Genomic DNA, 15,951 nt, shown 5'->3' with positions numbered 1-15,951 from the left:
TGCAATTATGTAGCATGAATTTTAGGCTGGATTTGGAGCTCGGTTTACCTCAGCCAGGCAATACCAGAACATTGATGACATGTTTGGAAGGTTTATAATGATGTTGAACCCATGACAACCGGTACATTATATCTACCTTGGGGTGAGGCCTTCATGGTGGTTGCATTGTAGGATATCAGAAGTGCATCAGTGTCTTCTTTTGAGAGCCTGCTGTTGATTTGTGCTGGTCTGAGTGTGTTATTATGAAGTGGGACACTGAGTCAAGAGTAATTGTGTTGGGTCCGTTTGCATGCCTTCATGTGGTTGGTAAGGTCATTTGAGACGGCATTCATTTCTGTGGTTAGCTTTTCAAGTTTGTTTATTGTTATGGTGGATCATAATCAGTGCTGTGGGAGGGGGGATATAATTGGTGTGGGAGTGCTGGGATAGAGGCTGTGTGAGTTAGAGAGGGGGCTGTGGTATTTGGGGGAGGTTGTTCTGGGAGTGGGTTGAGTGGTTGAGCTAGGGGTAATGGTTGTGGTGTGACCTCATGTTTTTGTAGGCAAAAATAGTTGGTGTTGAGGTTCTATAGCCTGTGTTGCTTGTCACGTTATAGGGTGGAGGTTGGTCTGGGGCGGTTTCTGTGATAATGGGCATGGGTTGAGCTTCGTGTGTTAGTGTGTGAGAGGCTTCTGGGTTTGTGACTGGGAGAGGGGTGAGGGTGTCGGAATAAATTTGGATTTCGTGGATGGGTAAAGGACTCAGTAGGCTAGGAGTGTATTGCTTTGAATGTGTGGAGAGGCACCACTGGGGAATTGGTAAGTTGTGTATACACTGTTCCTTTATGTGGTTTAGGATTGTGTTGATTGGTGTAGTGCCATAGGGGCTATGGACAGTTGTGTTCAGGAGACTTACTTAGAAAAGTTTAGGAGTGAAAATAGGGGGAGAGGTATCCTGGGGGATTTTGGTTTGTTATGTTCTTTCTTAAATTCGTTGGGTGGAGAAAGAGTTGTGAAGTGGTTTCAATAGGGGTGACCCAGTCTCTTGCTGTTTTGTAGGACGGTGGGGTTTGGCACAGTAGGGGGTTTCGCTGGGGGGAGATAGGGTTGTCATATTGAGGGGCTGGATCCTCTCCCTTGTGGGGAGGGAAGGGGATGTCAGTAGCTCTGGTAGGAAAGAGGACATGTTGTTGCAGGAAGTAATGGTAGTTCTTGTTGTTAGTGTCTTTCTGTTGGCTGCATGTTGCCACGGAGAGGGTTGTGTTCAGGTCAGGAAGTAATTCTGTGCTGCTGTTGGTACTTGGTGATAAGGGGGGATCAGTTGATAGGGCGAGGTGCTGAAGTGGGTTCAGTCACGTATGGAGTTCTGAGTTTCTGCTAGGTGGACTGGGTAAGTGCTCAGTGAGGTGTGAGCTGTAAGCCTGATCCGTGGTATAAAAGTTGTACAGTGTAGGGAAATTGAGATTAAATGTTTGGAGGTTGTGTTTGGCTGCTTGTATCAGGATGTTGCCATTTTTGTAGATTGGTATGCAGACTCCGCCTCTGAAGTTCCTTGAGGGTGGTGTAGCCAATTTAAGGCCATTTGGATTCACATAAATAGTTTGTACGGAGTTACTTCCATTTCACGGGCCAATGTTTGTAAAAGATAAGGTCCATTTTGTCTGCCTTTTGTGTACAGTGGTTAATATTTGATAGGAATGCCTCAGGCGGGAAACAGCCTTTACTACGCGGGTGAGCCACACGCGTCGTTTCACCACAAGCGGAACCACGCTTGCTTTAACCATGCATATGCCTTAACCATGCGTATGCGTGGTTAATACGGTGTGCGGTCTAGATGTGGGGATGAGGAAGGATTCGGGAGAGGGAACTCCGGTACGTGGTTTGGTAAGTGGGGCTGGAGTATGGTTTTGCAGGACCGGGTTGTTTTTAGGGGTGGGGGTGGTTTTAGGGCTCAGGGGGGACTTTGAGTTGTTTTTAGGACTCAGGGGGGGTTGGGTTGTTTTGAGGGCTCAGAGGGGGTTGGAGTTGTTGTCAGGGCTTGGGCGAGTCAGGGTTGTTTTAGGGCTCATGGGGGGGGGGGGGGTGGGTTGTTTTTAGGACTCAGTGGGGGTCGGGGTTGATTTTAGGGCTCAGGGCGGGGTGCTGGGGTGTCATCGTTACCACACATATCCCTTTACCAGTCATGCCTTTACGAAGAAATTGCCTGGTAGAGCCATGCGTGGTGAAGTAATGCGTTGTTACGACACATTCGTTGTTTGGGCAGCATTGTAGAGGCACGCGTGGTTTAGCCGTGCATGCCTCTGTGATACAACAGGTCTTTCAGCAGTCTGTTTCGATTTGTTTGAGGCATCTTTGGAGAGATTTGGAGGGTCAATGATTCTGGAGGAGTTGGGGCAGATTAGCTGTAGTCCTTCGCTACGAGTGTGATCCAACAGGCCCAACAGATTTCGACATGAAAGTTTTTTATTCACCATTAAAGGCACCGTTAAAGAAGCATTAGCAATAGCAGTATATCTGCTTTATAGCTGATAGTGCCTCTTCATCACCGCTGAGGCACTAAATAACTCATCGTTCCCCCTTACACTCATGCATCCATTCATCCACCCACTGACCTAGTCTAGCATCCATCCACAATAAATGCACACACAAACTCGAGAAGCACACGCAAAGTAAAGTAGAAAACATATAATGTATTGGGCATAGGCATGGAATAATTAAAAGTAGCAGCAGGCGCCCACCTCGGAATGGTATTGTGCGTCGTGTATAAACCGTGTAACAATAATCCACTGTTTAAGGCCAAATAAATGTAATATACGGTTTGACAATAAACAAGCCAGGCCTATTGTGTGTTTTTCAGCTTTTTATAAAACACAGACCAGACCCACTGCATCTGACACACCTATCCCCACTGAACCCTTCAATGCCACTGTCAGTGTCTTGTTATCATGACTAACTCAGGACTATTGTATTGAGCAAACCCTTTCTCTTAAGGCAACCGCCAGGAATACAGTACAAAAATACAAATACGTACAGCATTTCTTTTTGCAAATCAATGCACAATCTCTTCTAAAGAGGCAGAACAGGGGTTAACCCTGGATGTCAAAACCCGTCCTGGCATGGTAGCCGGTAAGATTCCATGTAATAGATACCTGTCTATTTGCATTAATATGGTGTAATAATAAATTTATAAAAGCTAATTGGCTTTAACACATGCTTCTCATAGTATATAGGTCAGGCCTACAGCATATGTCATAATACCTCAGAAAGAACAGGTCTGCCTCGCTCATTGGCCTGCCTCCATAACCAATCCAGACTGCCGCCTTGGAGATCTGCTTTCCCACACGCACATGTTTGGTAAATGCACACACCTGCCTAATCGAACGCGTGTAGACCTTAGTAGTGCTTCTTAGAGCTATTTTTCTGGTGACCACATAAGGTCAGGTGACAGACACACTATCGAGCCAGAATTAAAATTGTACTGTGTGTGATGATGAATAGAAGATGATGACCTCCGACCTGGCGCCGTAATGGCTGAGGATGGATTCCGGAGAGTACTATAAAGCTGTGACTGGTCTCTTGTATGTACTGTGCTCCCTTCCTTTGTAGCTAGATTTGTGCGCTACGTAAACCACACACTAGCTGACTGCTGTGTCAGGTCTGTCTGTGTGAAGTGGACAAGTTAATATTTACTGTGTCGATAAACTGAAGATGCTGCAAATTCAGGCTGGATTAATGATTTGTAAATCTGTATTCTAGGGGAGGTCACAGACTTCTCTCAAAGTCCACAACCAAAGTTTGCATCCACGTGCCAGAGAGCAATCCCTGCTGTGACATTTCAGAAAGAACCCTTGAAGATGGCAGCTGGACAAGGCAAGGTGCTGACGATAGGCAGGCTGCACCGCAGGATTACAGACCTCAAGGTGCCAGCCATACAGGACATATTGAAACAGGCTGCGGCGATCAAACAGGAGCTAGCCCTGGTGAGTGCATTGTTTCAGTGGTCAGATGGGAGCCGGTGGCACCCCTGGGGTCATCAGGAGTCTCTGGTACCCCTGGGGTCCCGGAGTCAGTAGGAGCCAGTAGCACCCTCAGGGAGCCCAGCAGTGGGAACCTAAAGCACGATGGGAGGCCGGAGTCAATGGGAGCCAGGAGTATTCCTGGAGGCCCAGAGTCCATGCGAGGCAGCAGCACTCCTGCGGTAAGATGGGAGCCTGTGGTACCCTTGGGGTCAGTAGGAGCCTGTGGTACCGCTAAGGTCCTGGGGTCAGTAGGAGCCTGTGCTACCCCTGGGGTCAGTAAAAGCCTGTGGTACCCCTGGGGTCAGTAGGAGCCTGTGTTACCTCTGGGGTCCCGGAGTCAGTAGGAGCCTGTGGCACCCTCAGGGAGCCCAGCAGTGGGAGCCTCAAGCACGATGGGAGGCCAAAGTCAATGGGAGCCTGCAGTATCCCTGGAGGCCCAGAGTCTGTGCGAGGCAGCAGCACTCCTGCGGTAAGATCAGAGCCAGTGGTACCCTTGGAGTCAGTAGGAGTCAGTGGTACCCCTGGGGTCAGTAGGAACCTGTGAGACCCTTGGGGTCCTGGAGTCAGTAGGAGCCTGTGGTACCCCTGGGGTCCCAGAGTCAGTAGGAGCCTCTAGTACCCCTGGGGTCATCAGGAGCCTCTGGTACCCCTGGGGTCCCGGAGTCAGTAGGAGTCTGTGGTACCCCTGGGGTCCTGGAGTCAGTAGGAGCCTGTGCTACTCCTGGTGTCCTGGAGTCAGTAGGAGCCTGTGGTACCCTCAGGGAGCCCAGCAGTGGGAGCCTCAAGCACGATGGGAGGCCAGAGTGAATGGGAGCCTACAGTATCCCTGGAGTCCCAGCGTGCGTGCGAGGCAGCAGCACTCCTGCGGTAAGATGGGAGCCTGTGGTACCCCTGGGGTCAGTAGGAGCCTGTGATACCAATGGGGTCAGTAGAAGCCTGTGGTACCACTGGGGTAAGTAGGAGCCTGTGTGACCGCTGTGGTCAGTTGGAGCCTGTGGTACCACTGGGGTCAGTAGGAGCCTCTTGTACCCCTAGGGTCAGTAGGAGCCTGTGGTACCGCTGGGGTCAGTAGGAGCCTGTGGTACCCCTAGGGTCAGTAGGAGCCTATGGTACCACTGGGGTCAGTAGGAGCCTGTGGTACCCCTGGGGTCAGTAGGAGCCTGTGGTACCACTAGGGTCCTGGGGTCAGTAGAAGCCTGTGGTACTCCTGGGGTCCCGGAGTCAGTAGGAGTCTATTGTACACCTCGGGTCAGTAGGAGCCTGTGGTACGCCTGAGGTCAGTAGAAGCCTGTGGTTTCCCTGGGGTCCCGGAGTCAGAAGGAGCCTGTGTCACCCCCAGGGAGCCCAGCAGTGGGAGCCTGCAGCAGCATGGAAGGCTGGAATCAATGGGAGCCTGCAGTATCCTTGGAGGCCCAGAGTCCAAGTGAGACTGCAGCACCCCTGCAATCAGATGGGAGCCTGTGGTACACCTGAGGTCAGTAGGAGCCTCTGGTATGCCTGGGATCAGTAGGAACCTGTGACACCCCTTGGGTCCTGGAGTCAGTAAGAGCCTGTGGTACCCCTGGGGTCCCAGAGTCAGTAGGAGCCTCTAGTACCCCTGGGGTCATCAGGAGCCTCTGGTTCCCCTGGGGTGCTGGAGTCAGTAGGAGCCTGTGATACCTCTGGGGTCCCGGAGTCAGTAGGAACCTGTAGCACCCTCAGGGAGCCCTGCAGTGGGAGCCTCAAGCACGATGGGAGGCCGCAGTCAATGGGAGCCTGCAATATCCCTGGAGGCCCAGAGTCCGTGCAAGGCAACAGCACTCCTGTGGTAAGATGGGAGCTTGTGGTACCCTTGGGGTCAGTAGGAGCCAGTCGTACCCCTGGGGTCAGTAGAAGACTGTGGTACCCCTAGGGTCAGTAGGAGCCAGTGGTACCGCTGGGGTCAGTAGGAGCCTGTGGTACCCCTGGGGTCAGTAGGAGCCTGTGGTACTGCTAGGGTCCTGGGATCAGTAGAAGCCGGTGGTACTCTTGGGGTCCCGGAGTCAGTAGGATTCTATTGTACACCTGGGGTCAGTAGGAGCCTGTGGTAAGCCCGGAGTCAATAGAAGCCTGTGGTTCCCCTGGGGTCCCGGAGTCAGAAGGAGCCTGTGGCACCCCCAGGGAGCCCAGCAGTGGGAGCCTGCAGCAGCATGGAAGGCCTGAATCAATGGGAGCCTGCAGTATTATTGGAGGCCCAGAGTCCAAGTGAAAGACACACAATTGATGGACGGAATACAGAACAAATCAAAACATTCACCCCCAGTCAAGAGATCTGGGTTAAATTCATCATTCTTTTGCTCACCATGCCACCCCAGTTGAGACCTGGCCATATGCAAATCAGGCTTGACCCTGTGCCTCATGGGAACAGTCCAGCCCAAACTGTCAAGTCAGGTCCTCCCTGGACAGGAAACAAGCATCCTAGGACCGGTTTCGGGGTTTTACCCCTCTTCATCCAGGATAGCTTGATTCCAGTGGCACAGTGAGCCCAGGACCCACGTCTGGGCATACCTGGCGCACTTAGGGCAAGAAAGCCAAAGACACACAATTGATGGATGGAATGCAGAACAAATCAAAACATTCACCCCAGTTAAGAGATCTGTGTTAAATCCATCATTCTTTTGCTCACCATGCCACCCCAGTTTAGACCTCGCCATATGCATGGGGCACAGGGTCAAGACTGATTTGCATATGGCTGGGTCCAAACTGGGGTGGCGTAGTGGGCAAAAGATCGATGGATTTAAACCAGATCTTTTGACTGGGGGAGAATGTTTGCATTGTCAGCATTCCGTCCATCATTTGTTTGCTGTAACACTTTTCGCCCTAAGTGGGATGGGTACGCCCAGACGTGGGTCCCTTGCTCACTGTGCCACTGGATTCAAGCTGGCCTGACTGAAGAAGGGTGACATACCCTGAAACCGGTCCCAGGATGCTTGGTTCTGGTCCAGGGAGGACCTGGCCTGGCAGTTCGGTCTGGACTGTTACCGTGGGGCACAGGGTCAAGACTGATTTGCATATGGCTGGGTCCAAACTGGGGTGGCGTAGTGGGCAAAAGAACGATGGATTTAACCCAGATCTTTTAACTGGGGAAGAATGTTTGCATTGTCAGCATTCCGTCCTTCATTTGTTTGCTGTAACACAGAGTCCAAGTGAGACTGCAGCACCCCTGCGATCAGATGGGGGCCTGAGGTACACCTGAGGTCAGTAGGAGCCTTTGGTACTCCTGGGGTCAGTAGGAACCTGTGACACCCCTGGGGTCCTGGAGTCAGTAGGAGCCTGTGGTACCCCTTGGGTCCCAGAGTCAGTAGGAGCCTCTAGTACACCTGGAGTCAGTAGGAACATGTGTTACCCCTGGGGTCCTGGAGTCAGTAGAATCCTGTGGTACCCCTGGGGTCCAGGAGTCAGTAGGATCCTGTAGCACACTCAGGGAGCCCGGATTCAGTGGGAGCCTGAAGCACCATGGGAGTCCGGAGTCCATGCGAGACTGCAGCACCCCTACGATCAGATGGGAGCCTGTGGTACCTCTGGGGTCAGTAGGAGCCTGTGGTACCCCTGGGGTCATTAGGAACCTGTGGTACCCCCTAGGTTCCCGGAGACAAAAGGGGCCTCTGGTACCCCTGGGGTCCCGGAGTCAGTAAGAGGCTATGGTACCCCTGGGGTCAGTAGGAGCCTATGGTACCACTGCGGTCGGTAGGAGCCATTGGGACTTCAGAAGTCCTGGGGGCAGTAGGAGCCTATGGTACCACTGCGGTCGGTAGGAGCCATTGGGACTTCAGAAGTCCTGGGGGCAGTAGGAGTCTGTGGTACCCCTGGGGTCAGTAGGAGCCTGTGGTACCCCTGGGGTCCCGGAGTCAGTAGGAGCCTGTGGCAGCCTCAGGGAGCCCAGATTCAGTGAGAGTCTGCAGCAGCATGGGAGGCCTGAATCAATGGGAGCCTGCAGTTTCCCTGGAGGCCCAGAGTAAGTGTGAGTCAGCAGCACCCCTGCAGTCAGATGGGAGCCTGTGGTTCCCCTGGAGTCAGTAGAGTCTGTGGTACCTCTGGGGTTAGTAGGAGCCTGTGGTACTAGTAGGGCCCTGGGGTCAGTAGAAGCCTGTGGTACAGCTGGGGTCCCGGAGTCAGTAGGAGCCTCTAGAACTCCTGTGGTCAGTAGGAGCCTGTAGTACCCCTAGGGTCCTGGAGTCAGTAGGAGCCAGTGGCACCCTCAGGGAGCCCAGATTCAGTGGGAGCCTGAAGCACCATGGGAATCCGGAGTCCATGCGAGACTGCAGCACCCCTGCGATAATATGGGAGCATATGGTACTTTCGGGGTCAGTAGCAGCCTGTGGTACTCCGGGGTCAGTGGAAACCTGTGTTACCCCTGGGGTCCTGGAGTCAGTAGGAGCCTGTAGCACCCTCAGGGAGACCAGATTCAGTGGGAGCCTGAAGCACCATGGGAGGCTGGAGTTCTTGCGAGACTGCAGCACCCCTGCAATAAAATGGGAGCATATGGTACTTTCGGGGTCAGTGGAAACCTGTGGTACCCCTAGGATCCCAGAGTCAGTAGGAGCCTCTGGTACCCCTGAGGTCCCAGTGTCAGTCAGAGCCTATGGTACCCCGGGGGTCGGTAGGAGCCTGTGTGACTGCTGAGGTCCTGGGGTCAGTAGGAGCCTGTGGTACCCTTGGGGTCAGTAGGAGACTGGAGTATCCCTGGGGTCAGTAGGAGCCTGTGGTACCACTGGGGTCAGTAGGAGCCTGTGGTACCCCTGGGGTCCTGGAGTCAGTAGGAGCCTGTGCCACCCTCAGGGAGCTCATATTCAGTTGGAGTCTGCAGCAGCATAGGAGGCCTGAATCAATGGGAGCCTGCAGTTTCCCTGGAGGCCCAGAGTAAGTGTGAGTCAGCAGCACCCCTGCAGTCAGATGGGAGCCTGTGGTTCCCCTGGAGTCAGTAGAGTCTGTGGTACCCCTGGGGTTAGTAGGAGCCTGTGGTACTAGTAGGGCCCTGGGGTCAGTAGAAGCCTGTGGTACAGCTGGGGTCCTGGAGTCAGTAGGAGCCTGTGGTACCCCTGGGGTCAGTAGGAACCTGTGGTAACCCTGTGGTCCCAGAGTCAGTAGGAGCATCTGGTACTCCTGGGGTCAGAAGGAGCCTGTGGTACCCCTGGGGTTCTGGAGTCAGTAGGAACCTGTGGCACCAATAGGGAGCCCAGATTCAGTGGGAGCCTGAAGTACCATGGGAGGCCAGAGTCAATGGGAGCCTGCAGTATCCCTGGCGGTCCAGAGTAAGTGGGAGGCAGCAGCACCCCTGTGATCAGATGGGACCCTGTGGTACCCTGGGGTCAGTAGGAGCCTGTAGTACCCATGGGGTCCCAGAGTCAGTAGGAGCCGCTAGCACCCCTGGGTTCATTAGGAGCCTGTGGTACCCCTGGGGTCAGTAGGAGCCTGTGATACACCTGGGGTCAGTAGGAGCCTGTGGTACCCCTGGGGTCCCAGAGTCATTTGGATCCTCTAGTACCCCTGGGGTCAGTAGGAGCCTGTGGTACCCCTGGGGTCCCGGAGACAGTAGGAGCATGTGGCACCCTCAGGGAGCCCAGCAATGGGAGACTGCAGCAGCATGGGAGGCCTGAACCAATGGGAGCGTGCAGTATCCCTGGAGGCCCAGAGTCCGTGCGAGGCTGCAGCACCTCTGCGATCAGATGGGAGCCTGTGGTACCCCTGGAGTCATTAGGAGTCTGTGGTACCCCTGGGGTCAGTAGGAACCTGTGGTACCCCTGGGGTCCCGGAGTCAGTAGGAGCCTCTGGTACCCCTGGGGTCCCGGAGTCAGTAGGAGCCTGAAGCACCCTCAGGTAGCCCAGATTCATGGGAGCCTTATGCACTGTGGGAGGCCGAATTAAATGGGAGCCTGCAGTATCCCTGGAGGCCCAGAGTCAATGGGAGGCAGCAGCACTCCTGCGGTCAGATGGAAGTTTGTAGCACACTTGGGGTCAGTAGGAGCCTGTGGTAACGCTGGGGTCAGTAGGAGCCTGTGGTACCTCTGAGGCCCTGGGGTCAGTAGGATCCTGTGGAACCCCTGGGGTCAGTAGGAGCCTGGGGTACCACTGGGGTCAGTTGGAGCCTGTGGTACCCCTAGGGTCCTGGGATCAGTAGGATCCTGTGGTACCCCTGGGGTCAGTAGGAGCCTTTGGTACAGCTGAGGTCCTGGGGTCAGTAGGAGCCTGTGGTACCCCTATGGTAATGGGGTCTGTAGGAGCCTGTGGTACCCCTGTGGTCAGTAGGAACCCGTGGTACCCCTGGCGTCAGTAGGATCCTGTGGTACCACTGGGGTCAGTAGGTACCTGGGGTACCCCTGGGGTCCTGGGGTCAGTAGGAGCCTGTGGTACCCCTATGGTAATAGGATAGGATTAAAGTTTATAAAGCGCTCGATTGCCATGGCATTGTCTTGGCGCTAGTGAGTGTGAAAGTGGTGCAAACATTATTGTGAGGACTATATTGAGGCAAACAGCCAGGTCTTCAGGACTTTCCTAAAGGATTGATGGTTTGGCAAAAGTCTCATAGTAGTTGGCAAATTATTCCACAGCTTTGCTGCACAGTTTGAAAAAGCTCTTCCACCCCGTCTTACTCTCCTAATCTTATTTACCTGAAGAAGGCCCAAAGTACTGGCGGTCCAGAGTAAGTGGGAGGCAGCAGCACCCCTGTGATCAGATGGGACCCTGTGGTACCCTGGGGTCAGTAGGAGCCTGTAGTACCCATGGGGTCCCAGAGTCAGTAGGAGCCGCTAGCACCCCTGGGTTCATTAGGAGCCTGTGGTACCCCTGGGGTCAGTAGGAGCCTGTGATACACCTGGGGTCAGTAGGAGCCTGTGGTACCCCTGGGGTCCCAGAGTCATTTGGATCCTCTAGTACCCCTGGGGTCAGTAGGAGCCTGTGGTACCCCTGGGGTCCCGGAGACAGTAGGAGCATGTGGCACCCTCAGGGAGCCCAGCAATGGGAGACTGCAGCAGCATGGGAGGCCTGAACCAATGGGAGCGTGCAGTATCCCTGGAGGCCCAGAGTCCGTGCGAGGCTGCAGCACCTCTGCGATCAGATGGGAGCCTGTGGTACCCCTGGAGTCATTAGGAGTCTGTGGTACCCCTGGGGTCAGTAGGAACCTGTGGTACCCCTGGGGTCCCGGAGTCAGTAGAAGCCTCTGGTACCCCTGGGGTACCGGAGTCAGTAGGAGCCTCTGGTACCCCTGGGGTCCCGGAGTCAGTAGGAGCCTGAAGCACCCTCAGGTAGCCCAGATTCATTGGGAGCCTTATGCACTGTGGGAGGCCGAATTAAATGGGAGCCTGCAGTATCCCTGGAGGCCCAGAGTCAATGGGAGGCAGCAGCACTCCTGCGGTCAGATGGAAGTTTGTAGCACACTTGGGGTCAGTAGGAGCCTGTGGTAACGCTGGGGTCAGTAGGAGCCTGTGGTACCTCTGAGGCCCTGGGGTCAGTAGGATCCTGTGGAACCCCAGGGGTCAGTAGGAGCCTGGGGTACCACTGGGGTCAGTTGGAGCCTGTGGTACCCCTAGGGTCCTGGGATCAGTAGGATCCTGTGGTACCCCTGGGGTCAGTAGGAGCCTTTGGTACAGCTGAGGTCCTGGGGTCAGTAGGAGCCTGTGGTACCCCTCTGGTAATGGGGTCTGTAGGAGCCTGTGGTACCCCTGTGGTCAGTAGGAACCCGTGGTACCCCTGGCGTCAGTAGGATCCTGTGGTACCCCTTGGTTCCTGGGGTCAGTAGGTTCCTGTGGTACCACTGGGGTCAGTAGGTTCCTGGGGTACCCCTGGGGTCCTGGGGTCAGTAGGAGCCTGTGGTACCCCTATGGTAATAGGATAGGATAGGATTAAAGTTTATAAAGCGCTCGATTGCCATGGCATTGTCTTGGCGCTAGTGAGTGTGAAAGTGGTGCAAACATTATTGTGAGGACTATATTGAGGCAAACAGCCAGGTCTTCAGGACTTTCCTAAAGGATTGATGGTTTGGCAAAAGTCTCATAGTAGTTGGCAAATTATTCCACAGCTTTGCTGCACAGTTTGAAAAAGCTCTTCCACCCCGTCTTACTCTCCTAATCTTATTTACCTGAAGAAGGCCCAAAGTACTGTATCTCAGGGCACGACCGGGGGTATAAGGATCAACATTTTTTGGATATCTTTAGCCCCTCCCCCAAAGAATGCTTTGTGGACCAGGCATAATGCCTTAAATTCCACACATTGTTGTACAGGAAGCCAGTGTAGTGCTCTAATTCCCGCCAAAGTGGATTGGCCTCTAGGAATATTTAAGAGCAGTCTCACGGCGGCATTCTGCAGTGACTGTAACCTACTCAGTTGAGGTTTATTAATCCTCAATAGCAAGGAATTACAATAGTCAAGCTTGGACAGCAGAAGGGCCACCACGACTGTCTTCTGTAGTTCCTGTGCGATGAAAGGAAAAATCTTTCTCAGGGTTTTATTAGGAAAAAGCAGGAAGAAGTAAGGCTATTTACCTGAGCAGAGAAACTTAGCTGGCTGTCAAAAATGGCACCAAGGTTTCTCACCTTGGATACAGGGCGGGGGCATTCTCCAGGAGTCGTCCACAGGGATTGCCCCTGACCAAACTCGATCTCTGTCTTGTCTGTGTTAATCTTCAGGAAGTTATGGTTCATCCAGGTCATAATGGGGTCAGTAGGAGCCCGTGGTTCCCCTGGGGTCAGTAGGAGCCTGTGGTACCCCTGGGGTCAGTAGGAGCCTGTGGTGCCCCTAGTGTCCTGGGCTCACGAGGAGCCTGTGGTACCCCCAGGGTCAGTAGGATTGCCCCTGACCAAACTCGATCTCTGTCTTGTCTGTGTTAATCTTCAGGAAGTTATGGTTCATCCAGGTCATAATGCGGTCAGTAGGAGCCCGTGGTTCCCCTGGGGTCAGTAGGAGCCTGTGGTACCCCTGGGGTCAGTAGGAGCCTGTGGTGCCCCAGGTGTCCTGGGCTCACGAGGAGTCTGTGGTACCCCCAGGGTCAGTAGGAGCCTGTGGTACACCTGAGGTCCTGAGGTCAGTAGGAGCCTGTGGTACCCCTAGGCTCCTGGGGTCAGAGGAGCCTGTGGTACCCCTGGGGTCAGTAGGAGCCCCTGGTACCCCTAGGCTCCTGGGGTCAGAGGAGCCTGTGGTACCCCTGGGGTCAGTAGGAGCCTATCTTACCCCTGGGGGCAGTAGGAGCCTGTGGTACCCCTGGGGTCAGTAGGAACCTGTGGTACCCCTGGGGTCATGAAGTCAGTTGGAGCCTACGGTACCCCTGGGGTCCCGAAGTCAGTAGTAGCCTGTGGTACCACTGGTTTCCCTGAGTCAGTAGGAGCCTGTGGCACCCTGAGGGAGCCTAGATACAGTAGGAGTCTGCTGCAGCATGGGAGGCCAGAATCAATGGGAGCCTGCAGTATCCCTGAAGACTGAATTGTTCCGACCTTCACCTTGATCCCCCAACAGGGGATTTGAGCTCCCTATTTGATCTTTCCGCCTGGATCTGCCGCCATGGTTTGTGTCAATTACCCCATTTTCTAACCGGGTATTTTTTAGGCATTCAGCCTCCTTAGGGGTCCTTTTGATATTTACTGGCGTTGCACCCCCTCCAGCATGTGGTCCCACAGCCATGTCCAAGCTTTCCCCAGACTCTAAGTTCTCCCTGCAATCGTCCCCAGTCACCCTGCTTTCAGAACTCACCTCTTTGCCATTGAAGGAAGTTGGAGAGGTGGCCTGGGTGAGTGCTTCCTGATGTAGCGATGTGTCCCCCATCACAGAGGCTTTGACTGTAGTCCTGCAATCAGCCGCCATCTCACTAGCATGCTTGGTTCTCACTGTCTGACCTTTGAAGAGCACAGGCACTATCTGCCTGCCACGGGCAGGGGCACCTCCTTTTACAATCTGTTCCCAGAATCTGGAGACACACCACCAGCCACGCTGCGTACTCCAATGCCAGCTCCAGTCCCACTGCCAGTAGCCTTCACGGGATTCACTGAATTTGCTACTGTGGGCAGTCCGTGGCTCTTTGCGCCTCTCGTCATTGTCTTCGGAGGCATCAGGCGTGTTGTGCGAGCCGACCACGTCTGGAGAAAGAAGAGACCAGCGTTAAAAAGTCATGAAGGTGCCGGCGGATCGTAGCACCTCAGCCAGAGCCTGCAAATCATGCCCAAAAAGACGCATAGTCAGGTTCTATAGAGACCAAGGTAGGAGGTGGAGAGTTTACTCCGACTGCTGTCCTCCAGCTTACTCGGCCGGCAGCGTGGCCGCCATCTTGCCTTTCCTCAGATTTTCTCAAAACATCCCTGGAGACCCAGAGTTAGTGCGAGGCTGCAGCACCCCTGCGGTCAGATGGGAGCCTATGGTACCCCTGGGATCAGTAGAAGCCTGTCGTGCCAAAGGGGTCAGTAGTAGCCTGTGGTACCCCTGGAGTCAGTAGGAGCCTGTGGTACCCCTGGGGTCAGTAGGTACATGTGGTACCCTTGTGGTTAGTAGGAGCTTCTGGTACTCCTGGGGTCCTGGAGTCAGTAAGAGCCTGCGTTACCCTTGGGGTCAGTAGGAGCCTCTGGTACTCCTGGGGTCCTGGAGTCAGTAGGAGCCTGTGGTACCCCTGGGGTCCCGGAGTCAGGTTGAGCCTCTAGTACTCCTGGGGTCCCGGAGTCAGTAGGAGCCTGTAGCACCCTCAGGGAGCCCACATTGAGTGGGAGCCTGAAGCACCATGGGAGGGCAGAGTCAATGGGAGCCTGGAGTATCCCTGGAAGCCAAGAGTCAGTGGAAGCCTGCAGTATCCATTGATGCCCAGAGTCATTGGAAGCCTGTGTTACGCCGCTGACCAAAATCCAGTGGGAGGCTGTAACACCTGGGTGACAAGGGAGAGGTGCAGGGTTAGTTGCAGCCTGCGATACCCTCGGGCGGTTGAGTGGGAGTCTGTAGCACCGCGGGGACACATTAAGTGGTGTTCAGTGTCAATACCAGCATGCGGTACCCCCAGCAGGCCCAGTGTCAGTGGGAGCCTGCTTTACCCCCAAAGGCAGGGAATCAGTGGGGGCCTATGGTGTCCTAGGAGGCCCAGATTCATCTACAGCATGCAGCAATGTGGGGGGCGGGGCACGGTAAGTGGGAGTCTGCAGTACCCCCTGGAGCCTGGAATTAGGGGGAACTTGCAGTACCTGTTCAGGACTGAACCCAGTAGCTGTCCGCGGTTCCCCTGGGGGTCCAATGTCAGTAGGAGCCTGTGGTAGCCCTGGGGACACTGATTCAGAGGAACAATGTAGGCAGTCTTGTAACTATGACATGGTGTCACGTTCTTGAGGATGGCTATACCCCCATCCCTCCTCCCATCCGGACAGGTAGCCGATGTGTCATTCAATCTGGGACTCAAACTCAGAAGTGACATAAGGTTTAGGCAGTTTTATTAATGTATTGTGGTTTAAGAAAGCTAGAGTTATGAGTTTCAAAAGATGGAAGTGGTGGGATCATCTCTTCATATCCTAAAGGTGAGGGTGGCGGCATGGAATGGGCCACTGGTCTTCGTGCACTGAGAGGTCAATGACATCATCAGCCCGATGCCACTTCCCTATTGGATGGAAAAAAAGCTAATTAATTCTGTTCACTAAGCATAGCGTTGAATGAAAAGTAATCATGTCCTAGGTAGTTTCAGTCAGTCACTTCGTCCATGATGACATAAAAATGCACTGGACGTCACATAGCCGAAACTCAGGCATCCAATCATTGGAATTAAGTTGTAGAAAACTCCATTTAATTGCATGCTGCCTCAAAATCAACCTTAAAATGTCTAAATCCGGTATGTAAACTGACCTTTACATAGAATATGTGATTGTCACTTCTCCTCTTTTCCCTCAAATGGCCCACACTTCTCTTCCATCCTCTGTATGTCCCGTCTCTCTGAGCACCTCCTCAAAGTCACATGCATATCCGCATAATCTCTATGACTGTATTTC

General features: G+C 53.9%; 1 protein-coding gene across 5 annotated transcripts in view; it reads left to right on the top strand.

Annotated features, from left to right (window-relative positions):
- The window catches only part of LOC146830404 (alanine aminotransferase 2-like), a 250,388-nt gene that overhangs the window by 126,839 nt on the left and 107,598 nt on the right, over positions 1-15,951 (top strand). The window contains exons 1-2 of one of the 5 annotated variants that reach the window (XM_085604577.1): positions 1,717-1,850; positions 3,735-3,958. The exons of 1 other annotated variant lie outside the window; for it this stretch is intronic. In XM_085604577.1, the coding sequence (XP_085460703.1) occupies positions 3,833-3,958 (126 nt within the window). In that variant the 5' untranslated portion in view covers positions 1,717-1,850; positions 3,735-3,832. Of the gene's footprint in view, positions 1-1,677; positions 1,863-3,734; positions 3,959-15,951 lie in introns of those variants that run through there. 3 more of the 5 variants (XM_085604576.1, XM_085604578.1, XM_085604580.1) reach the window with 3 other exon arrangements.

The sequence above is a fragment of the Triturus cristatus genome, chromosome 5_1, assembly GCF_964204655.1.
Source record: "Triturus cristatus chromosome 5_1, aTriCri1.1, whole genome shotgun sequence".
Lineage (NCBI taxonomy): Eukaryota > Metazoa > Chordata > Amphibia > Caudata > Salamandridae > Triturus > Triturus cristatus.
The sequence above is the reverse complement of the archived record's forward strand: the minus strand, read 5'-3'. Positions and strand labels throughout refer to the sequence as shown.